The following is an 18359-nucleotide window of genomic DNA, read 5'->3' on the forward strand; positions in this document are numbered from 1 at the left end:
TGAGCAATTGTTACGGGATTTAAGAAGTTGTTACAGGAAGAAAATAATGAGAAAAAAAGAGACAAAACATAGACAAAAAGCATTTTCGCTTTGACACTGGCAGTTTACCTTACAATAACATATAAAGTAATTCAAATAGTTCAAGAGTCACATTCTGACAAAACTAAAACGGTACACTGCAAGATCAAAGGTCTGTTACTTGAAACCCTGTCTTTCATCATAAATATTTCTGCACCCCATACTTTGCCCTGATTTACTGTGTGGCTCTGTAGTAGGAAAATGAGAAATACCTGTAATGTCAGCTTTGATTCTAAAGCTCACTGTAGTGACAGTAGAATCCTGTTAATAATACTGTTAATTTATGGTTTTCACAATGTTTCTTCTCCCTTTGTCTTTTTTAGGATACCTTCAGAAATTAATTATGGCGCCACAATGTAGTCACTGAAACATACTGTGGTATATACAGATATAGTAGCCAGTGGGTGTCTTTGAACTACAAAATTAATTAGAACAATATTTGTAACTGTTACATATTTAAAAAATTTTATAATACTCTTACAGACTTAAAATCATCTCAAAGGCGGACTGCTAGAAGTGCATATTGGTGAGGTTTCACACCTCTACTACGCACCCGAACTGCTGTCCATAGCTAAAATTGTGCATAATGATCCTTGCTATAATAAGCACTGCTCCTCTCTTCTTTTCTCTCCACTGGCTCCCGATTGCTGCTAAAATCCAGTTTGTGATTCTTAATCTGAGCTACAGATCCATATATGCAGATGGTTACTGGGGAGATGGAGATCTCCTCGGTCCCTGGTGTCCGCTGTGAAACCTCTGATCCCCCTCTGGCAGTTTGCTTTCTGCGGCTCCTTTTTCCAGACACACCCAGAAGGACTGGCCATTGTAATTCCACTGTAAGCCCACTGTAACCCCACTGTAACCGCACTGTTACCCCATTGTTACCCCACTATAATGGGCACAGCTTGTAGCGTAGTGATTAAAGCTTCTACCTTTGGACTGAAAGGTCACGGGTTTGAATCCTACCCACTACTGTAATACCCTTGAGCAAAGTACTTACCCTAAAAATTGCTCCAGTAAAAATACCTAGGTGTACAAATTAGTACATACCTATAGGTAAATTGCTTTGGAGAGAAGCATCAGATGAATAAATGTAATCCTGCTGTAACTCCACAATTTAACATCATGTCTGATGTCGTCTGCTCTTTTCCATAGTCAGATTTCGCAATATCTTGTTACAGTTTGATTTCATAGTTCTAACCAGCTTTTTGTTTGATTTCCTCAGCAGTATTATTTTGCTATATACATTATATTAGGTATATAAATGTACAAAAATTAGTATAGCTGAGGTAAATTTGTGCAGTTTTTTTGGAAGAATATATCGAATATATATATATTTTCTATTTTATTGCAGAAAAGGAACAGCACTGCATTGAAATACAATACCATACAATAAAAGGAAAAGGAAGAAAAAAAAAAAAACAGTAGTAGCATCTCAGTCAATATACGAAACTGTGATGATAATTCTTAATAAACTTGTTATTCTTTATTGTTATCAATGAGTTTAAGAGCGTTTACAATAAGGGAAATCTCTCAGCAAGAAAAGACATCGAATCTAGGCAAAGTCTTGAGAAATTTGTTTTCTGTGAATAAAAAATTTAGAGTCGTGCAACACGAGAAAATGAGCAACAAGATCACATGGTCACTGCCAGAAAAATAAAAATATATATTATCTTTGAACGAAAACTTAAAATCAAATTTTATATACGCAGGTAAATAACAATATATCGAATTTATTCATTTTCACGCGTTAGACTGCGGGACGCAACACAAAAGCAGCGCTACAAAGCGACCCTCCACAGCCGGGGACCCGACTTCAGGCTCAGGACCGAGGAGGACAACTCAACTGCCAGCAGCAGCATCGCTCGCCGCTGCTCTCGCTTCCCGCCGTCCTGGGCAGCGCTCGCGGGCAGCGCTCGCGGGCAGCGCAACGATGCGGGACGCGTCGCGCGCGCCCGTTTACGTCGGGATTCCCTGCGCCGCGTCGACGCGCAGCGCGCGAGCCAGCCCGCCGCGCGGGTCCCCCGCGCGCTGTGTTTGTTTTCCGGTTGCCAGGGGCGGAGCCTCGGCGCTTTCCACGCGTCTCGGTCTCGTTTCTACGTCGCGCTCTGCTCTTACATCCCCGATGACGCGCGGCGGGCCGGAGCGAGTTCCGCATTCCCAAACCCTCCCAGATAGCGATCGCTATTTAAACGGGCTGATGCAACGATTTCCACTTTTTAAAATCTACAGCCGGTCCTCAGCTGAGCAGAAAAGAGAATATCGCTCGGACTTAGCAGCGAAGTCTGGTAAATAGTGAACTTTTTGCGATGGCCGTCTTCCGTTTTGCACACTTTGAAATAAAGTAACTTAAGATGACGCGCTAGCTGGACTGCGACTGGTCCGTCTGGTCAGAGTCTGGAGTGAGTGAGAAGGCGCTGCTGCGAACTTCTTGTGAAGCACTGACTGACTGAGCTGCCTGCAGACTCCGCGCTCCAGTACAGTATGTTCTGCCAAGGCGTACGATTGTCATTTATTACATCTTTTTACACGTTTCTCCTGCACCGTGCGTGCACGTTTTTTTTTTTTTTTTGCGTGCGTGTCACCTCTGTGTTTTAGTCGCTTCTGGCTGCTTCTGCTCGCGGTTCCATAAATTATTCCCGTGATTCTGCTGCATGATTGTTTAAAAAAAAAAAAAAAAATGCAATATCCCCGAACCAACATTGGAAGTTGACTGGTAAAAAGAAAAAGTAGCAATTTGGAATGTCAGGTGGTGGATTAGATCCTGGCCAGTTTGAAAAAGAAATACGCTCTTTGAACAGTGTGAGGTCGCAGTGAACGTGTTAAGATGTCTTATGTCCGCTGCAGAACTTGATCTTTCGTAACAAAGTTGGTACATAACTGATTGAACAAAGACTTCCGTTTGGAAACTCAGAGAGCACCGCTGCGCTGGTACCTTTACAAACACTCCGCGCGCGCGCGTGTGTATTTATATATATATATATGTGTGTGTGTGTGTGTGTGTGTGTGTGTGTGTGTGAGTGAGTGAGTGAAATACAAGCAGAAAAAAAATAAACTAGCCAACTGCATGCCCCAGTATATTGGAAAAGTGAGCTGCTTATTACCTTTTAGAATAACTCAACTTAAAGAAAAACAACTGTCTTCTATCTGTGTTTCTTTATCTGATGTATTTGTTTTTCTTGCCTTATGCCTGTGTTAGAAGAGCGCTCTATGGAAATTGAACTGAAATTGAAGAATATCAGATATTTCTACATCATTCACAGAGCTGATACGCAGCAGATGTTGTGCTGTGTCTTTTTCTCTGGATTTCGGGTGTGCAGCAGCCTTTCCCCTCCACCAGATCACCAGAGTTATCATGAGAGTTTAGAGTTTAGAGTAATCGGGCCATGAGGGCCACATGGCCTACATTGATAACCTCAGATCGTTACCCCGGAAAACAATGACGGTAGTTCGTTATCCAAAGAAACCCACAACTTATACCCATTTACTCAGTTTAAGACGACTTGCTGGCGCTGGTTCAAGTTCAGGCTAAGCTTGAACTTTACCAGCGGTAGGGTACTGCAGCAGGGTACTTCTGGGACTCAAACCAACAACCTTCTGTTATCTGCTGGGTGAAATGCATAATGTATATGGGAATCCAGTGTAGTCTGACAAAGCGATCCTCATCAATGTAATTTTCTTGCAGATGAGGAATTAAAATGATCTCCTAAATGAACCAATTTCCTGTCAACTCAAAAGTATTGTTTCATTAGAGCAAAGTTCCCTCCGGACTGCTGCTGCGTTTAACACTTTGGCCTGAACGCTGCCGTGCCGTGTTGCGGTTCATAGCCCCTCCACTCTGCAGCGGAACGGTTGCAGGAGTGTGTTGTGTGGCAAGCTGGCATCCTGCCATAGGATGTATTTTAAATAGATGGGATTCGGCAACAGATTAATGGAAAAATATCCATGGCATGCAGACATGGAAAAAAGGGGGCACAACCCTGGGTTTATTCTGGGCAGGAATGCCACAATGGCCTTTTGAACTTTGGTTACTGCACCCAAGAGATGTTGCATCAGTGACATTGCAGGTTGCCCTGTTCGCTCCTTACCATGTCCTGAGTCATTTTGCACCATGTCTCTCCTAGATGAAACAGTAAATATAAGGGAGGTGGGGGGGGACAGTTTAAAAAAAAAAAAAAAAAAAAAAAAAAAAAATCTATTAACTCTGAACAATAGGTGCAGAGATTTCACACTTATTCCTGTAAGGTCACAGGTTCAAATGATGCACTTTGCTGTTGAATCTTTGAGTGATGTCATCTGAATATGTCCAGCAGTGTACTGCTCAAATGGGAATTCTGAGTCCCTACAAAGCAGCCATACGTCGTAGTCCCACTTTACCGCAGCATCTATATGCGTCAAAAAAAGGTTTGTTTCACTTTTAACCAGCAACACAGTGTCATAATAGGGCGGTTATGCAATGGAGTCAGTTGGGTTTCACATATGACTTCCAGATTTCCTCGCTCCACTCTTGTTTTGAGGAACCGGGGAACTGCGACTAATTTAAAGCTCGACAAAAGAGGTACATGTGTGTTTTGTGTTTGCCAGGGCTTTGAGTTAAGTGGCTGTACCCTGCGGTGCTGATAGATGTCCGGATCGTTATTACTTCAGCGTAACTGACGTGGGAGCAGGCTGTGTTGTCAGACATGGCACTTTGAGGTACACAGACCCTCAGATATCAACATTATTGTATAACAGCCCTTTTTTTTTTTTTTTTATTATTGCTGTTTTTTTTTTTTTTTTTCCCTCCAGATCATTAACTGCAGGTAATTATACTTCTAGTCTGCCATGTTTTGTGGTTTTAGTTATTTTTACCATGCTGTTTACTAGCAGTATATAGCATTGTACATTTACTTTCATTTATTTAGCAGATGCTTTTCTCCAAAGCGACTTCCAATGAACACTCTGTGGTGTTACGAGCCCACACACCTTATTCACCATGGTGACTTACACTGCTAGATACAGTACTTACAATGGGTCACTCATCAATACATCAGTGCAACACACACTCTCTCTGTGTCACTCACACACTATGGGGAACCTGAACAGCATGTTTTTGGACTGTGGGAGGAAACCAGAGCACCTGGAGGAAACACACACAGACACGGGGAGAACATGCAAACTCCACACAGACTGAGTAGGGATCGAACCCATGTCCTCTCCCACCACCCACTCGCCATCAAAACAACGGTGCTACTTGCTGTGCCGTCGTGCCGTCGTAGTTCGAGCTGGTGCCTTGCACTTGAATGAGCTACGTTTACACTTCTCACACGGAACAAACTTATTAGTCTCGTTTTTCCGCATCTTAAGAAGGGTCCAACGTCATGTTCGGTCAAACAAGTTCATCTTTAAAACACACAGCTTATGTGACATCTGACCTTAGTGTTTGTGAGTAGGCAGACCCATGGACCCAGTCTACATCCTCACCTTTGCCCACCTTTAGTGGAGCAACTTGCTGAACCTTGGATTACTTGGCATCGGCACAGGGATTCCCAGTGGAGAAATGTGTGTGGGAGAGGGTTTTGCATGCTAATCTGACCGCCCCACCCCAACTTGAAAACCTCCTCCTTTGGACAAGGGGAGGAATGCCGTTCATAACTTAGGCCGCGGTGGAAGAGAAGAATTGCGCTGGCTCAGGTTGCACTCGTGCCTTAATTGCCGGCATTTTCCGCCCTGCCCTCCCCAGCATAATGGTGCTCTCATGCCAGGCTCGTGTGGCTTGAGGTACGCTGCTGTCAGAGCTGAGGGGTAGGGTGGAGGGTTTAATCGTGGACGGATCTAACGAGGGGACAGATGAGTCTGGTTGGAGAAAAATCCAGGCCCCCCCGAACAGTTAAGATGCCGAGAAAGTGAATTAAGTCAAGTGTTGCGGGTGTCAAAGCAAAATGGGAATTTGTTCAATAAATTGTTGGAATTTATGCTTTTCCATCATTTACTGCGGTGAAGTAGCTACTGCTTGAAATCTGTAGAAAGTCTGTAATTGCTTTAAGGTGTATCTGGTGGTTCTGCCGCTGTGCGGTTGGACGGCGTGGTGGTGGTGGTGGTGGTGGGGGGGGGACGCGATCCCCTATCGTTACGGGACACACTGCTGTGTTCACCGCTATCTTTTGGTGTACTTTCACTCAGGCCTTGTACTTCTCGTGTAACGGTAAAAGGAGTACGGTTGGGTGGGGTTGTGAGTTTCAGTTTAAACGCGGTCTGGAAGGGTTCCTTTTCCCGGGACACTGCCAAGGAATGGGGGTGTGGATGGAGTGGGGGGTGGGTGGGGAGCAGCAGCACATTTTAGGAATGAAATCCGGATTTGAATTGACATGGATTTTGCCAGGACACAGCATGTCTAATGTTTTTGTGTGGCAACTTGCTTGTATCTTGGGTCTGTTTCTAGGTGTTGACTGACGCGCTGGTTTAAAGGCTCGGTCTCCCGAATTCCAGAATGTTCTCTTCTGGAGCGCGCAAGTGCTTAAGGGTGGGCCACAGGCAATATTGCTTGACAGAGGAGATAGAGTGGAGCAATAGTTTGTCTTTGGCAACCCCAGCGTTTCATGCCTTGGCTCACAAACAGTTCTGTCCGAGCTCAGTGACGACTCGACAGAGCATGACGTCTCCTTGTCGTAATACACGCAAGCGTTTTGGGCCGAAGGAAGCAAGGTGGCGCGTGGCTCACAGCAGAAGGGTGTGTGCCGGGGACTGGCTTGAATGAAACCTACCGGTTACCTGGAGGAGCTCAAAGAAACCCGAAGGAGCAGATGCCCCTGCAGGTTCTGAACGATGTCCATTCGTTCACCAATGCATTGCGTTGAAATACGACCTTGGAGGAAATCCAGCCTCGTGGCACATGCAGCCCGTCAAGCGCATGCACATTTTACGTCCGACCGCTTCATCCCCTCCCATGTCTATTAGCCGGATGTTTACCACCTTCCGTTCGCTAACTGGCCCCTATGCGGGTGGAGACTGAGGGTCCCGAAGAGATGTGGATCCAGGTAGGCTTCAGCAACAAGGCTGAGGACCGGGGGGCCGAAGGAAGCAAGGTGGCGGGTGGCTCACAGCAGTAGGGTGTCTGCCGGGGACTGGCTTCAATGAAACCTACCGGTTACCTGGAGGAGCTCAAAGAAACCCAAACCCAGGGGTCGCGTGGAAACGGGTACGAGAAGCTCTTTATGAAAATGCAGAGATGGCTTGATGTAGGGGGTAAGGAGAGAGTCCTACATATCTGCATGCTGCAGTAACGCCCCAAGCAATTTTTTTTTTTTTTTTTTGCATAGCAGCCAGACAGCCTTGTAGTTCTCTTCTATTTCATAACTAATACGTGACATTTCCGGAACCGCTCCCTCGTCTGGCTGCACAGGCAGCTGCTCCCGCAAAGTGCCTGAACGGTTTGTTCGAACGCCGCCTCCCATCGCGCTTCAGTCTGTCTTTGCGTCGGACACGTGCCGGACCTGGGCAGTGCCGTCGTCTCAGTCTCGTAGCAAGAATGTGGGGGGGGAAGTCGTGGTAGTGGGTTCGACATCAGACAGCGAAAGGGCATTTTCCCGTTTCTCAGCTGAAGCCAGTTCAGTCGAGTTAGATGTTTGCCGCATTTTTGCAGAATGGTTCGATTTAGGGTTGGGATCCAAGATGACGGCATTTTCTGATGCCTTCCGTGCGACGCTTTAGTGGCGTCTCATTCTGAGCCCCCGACAAAGAGGGCACAAATTTTGTCATCCACGGGACCCTCCCTTACCATGGAGGTGTGACTTCGAGGACTTTTTGACGTGCTCTTTTGGTCCATCGAACATACATCTTGTCTTGTTCTTTTTGAGTTTGGCGCAACTAGCATGGCGAGAAAGGACGCGTGAGCCTTGGAGGCGTCCGTCACGTGCGCCGATTATCATTTCCTCGATGCTGAGGTTGCTTGGGAGCCCTCCACCCCTACCCTCCCACGCCAGTGCTGGTGTTGAACGATGGCAATATTACAAACTGTTGAGAAGCCCTCAAGCAAGGTGCAATAAAAATCCTGGGACAAGGACCTCCTTTTCAAATTGTCTGGCTTCCTTGCGGTCGGTCGCAGTGCAAATGAACCCTTTTGTCGCGCGCCGCAGGCAAAGCTGGAAAAGGCCCGCAGAGATGCTGGTAGGAGGACCGCGCTCAGAGACCCAGGAGAGCCCGGTGTTGCAGTCCTTTGGTCTGCATGCTGCATACATGCCGGAAAGGCCCGTACTGGGGAAGCAGGACTGCGAGTGTTTCTTGGCACCGGCCCGCACTCGCTCCCCTTGGGACACCGGGGGGGAATGTGTCTGGGTCTGCGTTTGAGCTGCGCTTGGCTCTCGCGCCTTCTCCAGAAACAGCAAAGCCCCTGCCAAGTGCTCTGTAAATGGAAGTACAGATACTGCTGGGGGTGTGGGGGGAAACCGAAATTAAAAATGAAATAATAAAACGGACTGTTGGAAACTGGCTCTGGCCTCCCGTCCCTCAACAGGCCAACAATTCATCGTGCTGGCTAGCCCAGGTGCACCCTGGGAGAAGAGGCCCGTTCGGCGGTCTTCCGTTATATTGTCTCCTGGCGGCTGAATGCTGACCGCGCGGTGCCGGTGGTGGCGGCGGGACGTCACGGTTGGAATCGTCCCGCCGGCGTGCGGTACCCTGTGTCGTCGGGACAGGCTGAAGGTGGGGTGTCCTGGATTTAGAGCAGGATTATATAAGGCCTTCGTTTCAGTTCGCTTCAAGCAGTTTGTCTATGAAAGGAAATGCAGCATCATCTCGATGACTATCTATTTTCTTGCCTGCCGTCGATGTCCTACGCATCTGGTGCCGTGCCCATTGGTATTAAGCTCTTTATTGATGCTATTAAGCTAATTTGATGAGTTTTCGAGAACCGGTCCTGCCGCACGAGCCATTCTGCCAGATCATCATTAGAGCTCGTTGCTGGGCTGCGGGAGCGGAAAACTCGGAGATGGACTCCGGACGCGGCATCTCCGTCGGAAACATTTGTTTTTCATTCCGTTGTACCCCTTCTCCGAGCCCTTGTCTCGCAGAATAATTGCAGATCGCTTGTTACCGAAGCCACTTCCTCCGTTTTCCCACTTAATCGACGTTCCCACGTATTGCTTTCAAAGTGATGTTCCCTCCAAAATTAGCAGCGCTCCAATTGAAACCAAATGCTTTCGCGATTATTTGTTCGTCCCTTTAACCGTACGGACGCAGCCGTGCGTGTTTGTAATTACCAAGGTAGATGACGAGAGGAGGACGTTGCTGACGCACGCCGGCGTGGCGAGAATCGGCTGCTTGAAACCTATAATCCTCATGTGGGCCTCGGTGCTGCCAGCTGAAAGTCCCAAGCAGATGGACGGAGCAGAGGAGTGGGTGGCCGTTGAGGGGCTGGGTCTCGCCTTCTCTTCGGGGGTGGGACGGGGGCGCTTTGCGGCGACGTACTGCTGGTCCCACAGTCAAACTGTTGCGCAAGAATGAATGAGTGAATGAGAATCCCAAGAGACCCTGATCTCCATGCATGAGGTGCTTTTGTTTCTGGAAGGTTATTGCAGCGCACAGTCCCCCCCCCCCTTTCTTTCTCTCAACAGATCATCACTGACTGACTTGTCTCTCCTTTTCTCCTCTCCGTTCCCCTCTGCCACGCCTGGCAGCAGCTGGCTCTGCCATGATGCCGGGACAAATCCCAGACCCCTCGCTGACGACGGGCTCCTTGCCCAGCTTGGGCCCGCTGGCTGGCATCTCTGCCACCACGCTAACGGACCAGCTCAAGTTCGCCGACCTGCGCAACTTGGGAGCCATGCTCTCGCCGCTGCATTTCCTCGGGAGGTTGGGGAAGAGGCCCGCCCCGCTCAAGACAGAGGTGAGACCTGGTTCGGCTCCTCGAGGAGCTGTGGGTTGGACCCACTCCCGTCCATGCTGGGTCCTTTACCGGCTGCACCGCTCTCGTGCCTTCATATTTAATATAACGTCTGTGCCATTATGCCGAGCCAGTCGAACCATCTCCTTCATGGGTATGGCAAAGGATGGCAGCGGCAGTGTTCTGCCTAGTATTTTAACTCCTCTCTTTAGGATTTTCAAGTCAGTATTACTCACTGTGGAAAGAGCAAAAATACAATATAATTTTTCCATCGTGTACATGCTCTTACCCTTTTGGTGCCGAAATGTGGCTTTGGATAAATCTAGGTTGGATGGGTTCCCCCGGCAGAGCTGTAACTCACTTACAGATGTCCTGTCTTCCCTAGGTTATGTGCAGTTAGGCTGTTTTTCTCCATCCTTCTAAATGCGTTACTTTAGTTGACCGAAACATCCTTGAGAGCGAGATGTTCCACCGGATTTGCATCAATGGCCAAGTTTAAACCCAAAAGTGGAGCACAAATGCACTTTCATGTGTTCCGAAATGCTATTTGACTATGTTGTGACAGATCTGAACATATCAAAGAGATTTCAGTCGATTTCCTGCGATACAACAGTGAAAGGGCAAGAAATTTAACGTTTCCCGCTAGCGCTGATTCAGCGCTGGTTCTTCCGTCGGTGGGGGTTGGTAAAGGGCACGGCGGACGGTGCAGCACCGCGTTGCCCGATAGCGCATCCTGATGTGCGTTTGAATCTCTCGCTCTGTGCGGGGCTTGCACGTTCTCCATGTGTTCATGTGGGTTTCCTCTCGGTGCTGCGCTTTCCCCTCAAAGTACAAAGACCTGCGTTCCAGGTGAACTGGAGAATGTACAGCCTGTAGTTCATGTGAGTGAGTGCGTGTGCTTCGTTGCACCGTGGTGTAAAAGGGCGAATGACTGTAGGGAGTCCGGTGTACTGTATCTAGCACTGTAAGTGACCTCGGATGAAGGTGTCAGCTGAAAACTAGTTAGTCGCCGTGCGTCACTTTGGAGAAGAAAAATGTGCAGAATATGATGTTCTGCCGAGGAAAGCCACTCTTCTTGCCAATACTCCCCCCTGGTGTTCATCCCTGTAACCACCTGGTTTTCAATACCCTGCTGTGGACTGGCGTCTCATCCGGGTTGTACCGTGACTTGCGTCGCGACCCGTGCTCTTAGAATCGGCTCCGGACCACTGTGACCCCGACTTGGGCGAATGGCTAACGACGGCGAGTAAGTTAGAGCGGGGCTTTCAAAATATTAAGCATATTCATAAAAGTGCATTTTAATAACGTTGCTCACAAGTACAAAATATAATGGCCCCGGGTTCGTCTTCCAGATTCCTGATTGAGATTGATTGCGTTTCCGGATCTTACTTGGTTTTTTTTTTGTGTTGATTTATTCTTCAAACGGTTGACGACAAATGTATGTTTACTAAAGCCTTTTTGTCTCACTATGCAGATGGATGAGGAGGAGGAGAGACGGAAACGGAGACGGGAGAAAAACAAAGTGGCAGCGGCGCGATGTCGAAACAAAAAGAAGGAGAGGACAGAGTTTCTGCAGAGGGTGAGTGGCGTTCGCGTAGGGTCGTGGATCACATCCCTAAAGGCTACATTGGGTCCTTTGTCAAAGTAAACCTCATTCGATGGTTTGACTTACAGTAGTGATTGGCTGGATACATTTTGGGAATGCAGCAAAGGCGGTGAGGGGGAGCCATTCAAAAAACTTGGTTAACTCGGTCTCGAGGAAAAACAGACGTTTTAAGATTGGTTGTGAAGTGTCAGGTTATACAGCCCTTGCCTGTTCCAACATAAACTGTGTCTCACGCTCGTGTACTCTTAAGGCAGCGGTTCTGTTCCAGGTCTCCTGACTTTGCCAGTCATCAGGTATCCCACACGAGGCTATTTTCGATAATTACACCTGACAGGAAACTATACATACAAATGGGTCTACATGAAGTAGAAAATTAGGTGTAAGGTTTAGACTTGTGAACACGGTGGAGCCAAATCGCGCGAAGGCCGCAGACGCCTAATTAAAGGGAATGGAAGGAAGGTTAAAGGAACCTTAGACGCAAGGACGTTTTTAGCAAGACGGCAGGGCCGATCCTCTGCGTTGCGTGCTGTTGACTGTTCTCTAATCGCCCCAGGAGTCGGAGCGCCTTGAGGTGATGAACTCGGAGCTGAAGGCCCAGATCGAAGAGCTGAAGAACGAGAGGCAGCAGCTCATTGTCATGCTCAACCGTCACCGGCCCACCTGCATCGTGCGCACAGACAGTGTGAAGACCCCAGACGGGGAGGCCAACCCCCTGTTGGAGCAGCTGGGTGTCCAGTGATGGGCAGCTTGGGCAAGGGAGGGGCTTTGCAACTGTTGCCATGGTGACTGTGAAAGGAGCAGCGACAGCCCGCAGCACTTAGCTCTGCATTGTCGGCTCGAGTGGGAGGAGGACGGGTCTGAACGGTGGGAGGCAGAGCGCGCTTTCTAATGGCCGAGAGATGGAGAGCCTCTCTAGACGGGGGTAGCTCCGTGTGTTGAGGAGCTGGATGTTATTAGCCATTTCGTATGTATTGTCATCACTATCCAGCACCTCAAAGCTCCTGGCAGTATCACTACAAAGGAACAAATGAAGAGGAAGAGAAGCACAAGTGGCCGATGTTGAAGACGACACTCTAAACCAACACGGTAGTTCTGTCTCAGGTTCTCAGACAGAAGGGTGACTTTTTTTTTCCTGTTATTTGTGGATGCATACTTGTTGAAATAAGCAGTTAACTATATTTTAAAATATGGATTTATATTCTGCCCTCTGATGGCAGTGTCCGGTTGAGCCGATTCTGTGGTGACGCAGGCGTCAAAAAAGCACATATGTATATTCTTTTTTTTGTCATTGTTAGTTCAATTCTCATTGTATTTTTATACCGCCACATATTATGTTACGGAAAATGTATATTATCACTAGATGTGATACATTTTATATTTCTCTTGCAAACGTATAACCTTTTTTACTTAGTCTTTGTTTAGCTAACTTTCTCAACATGTAAGTCTTTGTTACTCAATTGTATACTATTAAATCTTCCTTTGAAAAAGTAGAAGCCTTTTAACATTTTTGTCAAATTTCTTGAAAATACATAATTTTGACTTCTTTCATACCTCCTGGACAATCATAAGACATGATAGTTTTTGAGAAGAAAGTACTATAGTTGCGCAAAGAGCGGAATCCGAATGAAAATTAAACTGCTAGAGGTGGAAGGTCAAATGTTGAAGCTGTGACATCATAGTCTAATTAATTTCACATACAGGACATTTATTTAGCAGACACTTTTCTCCAAAGCGACTTCCAATGAACTCTGTGCAGTGTTATGAGCCCACACACCTTATTCACCACGGTGACTTACACTTCTAGATACACAACTTACAATGGGTCACTCATCCATACATCAGTGGAACACACACACTATGGGTGAACATGAACAGCATGTCTTTGGACTGTGGGAGGAAACCAGAGCACCCAGACATGAAGAGAACATGCAAACTCCACACAGACTGAGAGGGGATTGAACCCCTGTCCTCTCACACCACCCAGCCGCTATGAGACTGCAGCACTACTCGCTGTGCCGCCATCCTGACTGGTGTACATAAAGTGCGCCTTGGGCTGACGAGACAAGGTGGTGTGCCCCTAGTCCTAGCCATTGAGAAGCATAGGCTTGCACGTTGCTTGAGTTTAGGGGTTCCGAAATACAGTGGACTATGCTGATTTGGTGTCGGCACTCGTTTTTGTACGCCGTCAGAACGTGAAATGAATTTTCACAGACGGCATCGTCTCAGGAAGCACAGGGTGTAAAAGCGGGATATGCCAGTCCAACACAAAGAGTGATCGCACAAGGCCGCACTCTCTCTCTCGCTACATGCAGTTTAGACTCAACAATCCATCTGGAATCTGTTTTAGGATTGTGAGAGAAAACTGGAGAAAACGTGGGGAGAACATGTAAACTGAGTGTCAGATTCCAACTCATAGCCTAGTAGGAGCTGCTGTGCCTGTTATTGTAGACTGTTAATAATTTTCCAGTTTATTTTAATAGTTTTTTCTTTACTTACGTACGTTCGGAAACTTCCGTTTGGTGCTGAGCACACATGGCATGGTGTTTTTTTTTTACCTTTTACTTATTTCTTCGTTCATTCATTCACTCACTTTATTCATTTTGCATACTCTTTTCTCCAAAGCAGCGACAGTCATATTTTTTAAATAATAATGTGCCTCAAAGTTAATAACAAATATTACTCATTATTTTAAAGAAGCTATGTACACTAAAAAACTATAAAACAGGAGAAACTGAGGAAGCAGGTCCCTCTGAAAGAAAGAGCCCTGGCCATGAATACACAGCCAAAGCACGTGAGACTTCAGGTTTTGTTTATATATATTATGAACTAACAGAATCCATATAATGTAAACAATATAACATATTAAACATTATTTGCGGAGTACAATTTTGGTTTACAAATTCTGCGCCGCAATTCAGAAGCGTTCGAATAAGCACATATCATGTTTGTTTATAGCGCCATCTAATGGCCACGATTTGTATTTCATGCAATTCAAGGGCGCCCTTTCTAGGTATTAACGGCAGATGTCGCTGGTGTGTAAAAATTGAACCGTTGGCTTTTTTTCTGTTACGCTGCATCTCGATTTGCTTCGAACGGTCCCTTTTCAGTTGAACTTTTTCGTATAATTCACTGTCATTTAAACTAAAGCGCTTTTGGTTTTGAGTGACAAAGAATGCAGAGAAGAAATATCGTTATCCCACTTAAAATCCCAAGAGCGAATAATAAAAGCAGCGCAACAATTTATTTTTCTGACACGCAACTTTAATTTTAACTAATAATGAGATCATTCGCTGTTTCGCACGCTTCACTTTTCGTAATATTTAACTCCCGCGCGATTAGCCTGTTATTTTACATTAATTGTAAGACAGCCTCCAAACGTATTTTCATTCTCATATTATTAAAGTGATGATTAAGAAGGTATTTTCCCCTCAAGATGTACGGTCAGCACATGCGGGCGAGGCCGCGCTTCGCACCAGTCCCGGGCTTCGAAAATGTCAGTGGTCTGTAGTGCGCGGGATTTTTGAGCGCGAGCCAGACGAGCGTGACCGCGCGGCCCACGCGCCGTGTCATGACGTCACCCAGGTGGGAAGTGTAGGTGTCGTGACCCGGAAGCCAATTTAGTTTTTGCGTTCTGGCAAATCGGGCGGCGTGTTTCTCAAGTTTCTTTTCTTTTTTCTTGCGCTTCGCAAGTGTAGAACTGTACTGATGTGCGGTAACTGTTTTACTGTGCCCACCTGCATATTTAAACAAACAAAAATGGAGAGCTGGAATTTACACATGATGTGGCACAGGAAAACGAGTAAAAGTGCACCACTGTACAGCAGGAGTCACTTTGAAGTGAATTTTGCAGAATAGTATTTACTGCAGTATTGAGAGTGGAGTTACTGGGGATAAAAGTCAAGGGCAACGGACAATAAGGTCTCGCTGTTAACGCTAACGCCGAAATGCCAGTGCATGAAATGTGTATTAGGCACTAGTGTGATGCACAGGGACTTCTCCAAAGTGTCCATGCAAGATTAAACTGCTGAATTTCACTATTCATTTATTAATTTAGCAGACACTTTTCTCCAATGAACTCTATGTAGTGTTACCAGCCCACACACCTTGTTCACCGCAGTGACTTACACTGCTAGATACACTACTTACGCTGGGTCACTCATCCATACATCAGCAAAACACACACACTCTGTCTGTCGCTCACACACTATCGGGGAACCTGAAGAGCATGTTTTTGGACTGTGGGAGGAAACCAGAGCACCCCACAGGGAGAACATGCAAACTCTATACAGACTGAATAGGGATCAAACCCACATTCTCCCGCACCACCCAGGCGCTGCGCCGCCGCAACTTTAGGCCCAATGAAATAATTTCACGAGGAAACAAATCAAAACTTGTCGATAGGATAAGTACTTGTGGACGACAGGGTGAGCCCTGTTCTGGACACGCACCTTGCACGCAGCACTTTACACTCATTACTTTGCCACAGTGTGAGAATACCGTTTGGAATCTTGAGGACGGGGCAGCTTTGTCTCCAGAATCCCTTTGAAATTTGCTGGAAACAACTTTCCTTCATTCCTTGCCTGCAGAAGCTGAAATACAGAAGTAATGTATCTGGTGCCCATCACAATGTTGCCAGTATTTGGAGAGAAAACGCCGTCTTCTCCATATTAAGAATTTCTGACGTGTCATTTTGTTTTTAGCTGCTGTCCAGCTACTGCTCTGAGCTGAAATTTGGCTGCACGCTGATGGGAATATACGAGCCCTTTGCGTACGAAATCGGAACAAGACGAAACAGCGCCTGGTCCAGGCAGCGATAACAGATGTGTGAGTATTTTTGTTTTAAATTTACAAAATCTTACATCGGGGCACGTAGTTTCCACTTGATGACTTGCTGTCTTTCCCCTAGAGATGTTCTTGATTGCCTTGGTGTACAGAACCTCAGTTACTTCCCATAACCCTGTGTGAATGACTGGGGTCACTGAAGACAGTGGTAAGATGCCCCCCACCCTCACCCCCCACTGCAACTGGGCTACGATCAGCCTGGGTGCAGTGAGTGGTCAGTAAGAAAATCTCCCAGGTTTCACGAGAGATGGCGGCACCTCTTGCATACAGGTGGAGGAAATTTTTGGTGACACATCGCTGGCTCTGGGGGAAGACAGCATTTACGTCCTTATGTCATCCACAGTAAATCCCTTGCACGTCTTGCGCATAGTTCATCAGAAGAGCACAATAGCGTGCATTTATAGTAATTACGTATGACACAGAAGAAGAGGCCGGGAACGGTCATAGAGTTCTCAGTGTGGACAAGTGGCGCAAGTTTCATCAGTTTTGACGGGGTACCACAAATCTGGCAGTTTGTTGTGACTAATGGTAATATTCAGCACCGCATCATTTACATTTACATTTATTCATTTAGAAGACGCTTTTCTCCAAAGCGACGTACATCTCATAGAAAATACAATGTGTTCATTACATTAGCAGAAAGAGACACATAGATGCAGATGCATGATTCTTAAGTGCATTTACTTTCCTTCCACCATATGAACCAATGTTCATCACACAAGTAGCTGCATTTGCATTTATTTATTTAGCAGATGCTTTTCTCAAAGCAACTTCCAACAAACTCTATGTAGTGTTATGAACCCACACACCTTATTCACCAAGGTGACTTACACTGCTAGGTACACTACTTACAATGGGTCACTCATCCATACATCAGTGGAACACACGCACTCTCTCTGTCACTCACACACTACGGGTGAACCTCAACAGCATGTCTTTGGAGTGTGGGAGGAAACCAGAGCACCCGAAGGAAACCCACACAGACACAGTGAGAACATGCAAACTCCACGCAGGCTGAGCAGGGAACGAATCCACGTCCTCTCGCACCACCCAGGTGCTGTGAGAGAGCACCACTGCTCGCTGTGCCATCATTCCGCCCCAAGCCCTGCATAAAACTTTATCCGAATAGCCACGATTCCAAATCACCTTCCTAGTAATCTTTTTTTCATATATATAAACATTTAAGCTACATCACTGGCAGGGTTGGCCTTGGAGCATTTGTGGTCTAGACCCCTACAAGCAAAAAGTCTTCCCAGGTCATTCATCTCATTTGTCTGTTATTTTGTGTATTTTGGGAGAAAGTAGTTTTCGGTCCAGCATTATGTTTATGCAAGCACATTCATCCATATCAGCCGTCAGAATACTAGAAAAGAAAACGGTTACGACTCCCTGCTCTCTATCATCGCTGGTGATAACGCCAGCAGACACGTTCCATCTATGATACGTGCAGTCACATTTTCCATTGTTTTCATGCAGTCAGTTTGTAAAAAAAAGTGAAATGAAATGAATGCTTTTTTGTAAGGAGCTGAAAATATGTAATTCTTCATTTAGTTCTGACAGTGAAGGTGCGAAAATGGAAAGCTCTGGGTTAGTTCCTTCCTTGCTTTAAAACTAGAGGCGCCCAAACAATTCAGAGCAGCCTCATGCCATAATTTCACTAATGGTTAATGTTTATTTTTTTGGTTAATATCCCGCGCACTGAGCCATGCTGGTAAGTTCCACCTACTCTTGCAAGTGTATTGGAATTGACGGAACATGAAGTCAAACGAATTTGGGACCTGCCGTAGCAGCAAAGGTCAAACTGTTGGGTGTTGTTGTGTTGGAACAAACAAGAAATGAGGCCTGAAAAAATCTTTGACTCTCTTAGGTAGGTGTAGAAACTCAAAATAATACATTTAAATATAGAATTCCAAGTACAGCATCCTCACAGAGGCTGCGAAACAGTGTGTAGCGCTGAAGGATCACACTGGTCCA

General features: G+C 46.4%; 1 protein-coding gene across 2 annotated transcripts; it reads left to right on the plus strand.

Moving 5' to 3' along the window:
* The first annotated feature begins 2213 nt into the window (after window positions 1-2213).
* jdp2a (Jun dimerization protein 2a) lies at window positions 2214-12932 on the plus strand. 2 transcript variants are annotated; one of them, XM_018746129.2, is made up of 4 exons: window positions 2214-2366; window positions 9732-9940; window positions 11412-11516; window positions 12097-12932. In XM_018746129.2, the coding sequence occupies exons 1-4, from the start codon at window positions 2279-2281 to the stop codon at window positions 12280-12282; spliced, it is 588 nt and encodes a 195-aa protein (XP_018601645.1). In that variant the 5' UTR covers window positions 2214-2278; the 3' UTR covers window positions 12283-12932. The 2 variants fall into 2 exon arrangements, with proteins under 2 accessions (XP_018601645.1, XP_029114572.1); XM_029258739.1 differs by having other exon boundaries at window positions 9735-9940.
* Window positions 12933-18359: the final 5427 nt, after the last annotated feature.

This window comes from Scleropages formosus, chromosome 15, assembly GCF_900964775.1.
Source record: "Scleropages formosus chromosome 15, fSclFor1.1, whole genome shotgun sequence".
Lineage (NCBI taxonomy): Eukaryota > Metazoa > Chordata > Actinopteri > Osteoglossiformes > Osteoglossidae > Scleropages > Scleropages formosus.

Coding starts and splice junctions, on each gene's coding strand:
- jdp2a (XM_018746129.2), top strand. CDS start 2,279: ATGCAACGATTTCCACTTTTTAAAATCTACAGCCGGTCCTCAGCTGAG. Junction 9,941..11,411: donor CCGCCCCGCTCAAGACAGAG/GTGAGACCTGGT, acceptor CTCACTATGCAG/ATGGATGAGGAGGAGGAGAG. Junction 11,517..12,096: donor GGACAGAGTTTCTGCAGAGG/GTGAGTGGCGTT, acceptor TAATCGCCCCAG/GAGTCGGAGCGCCTTGAGGT.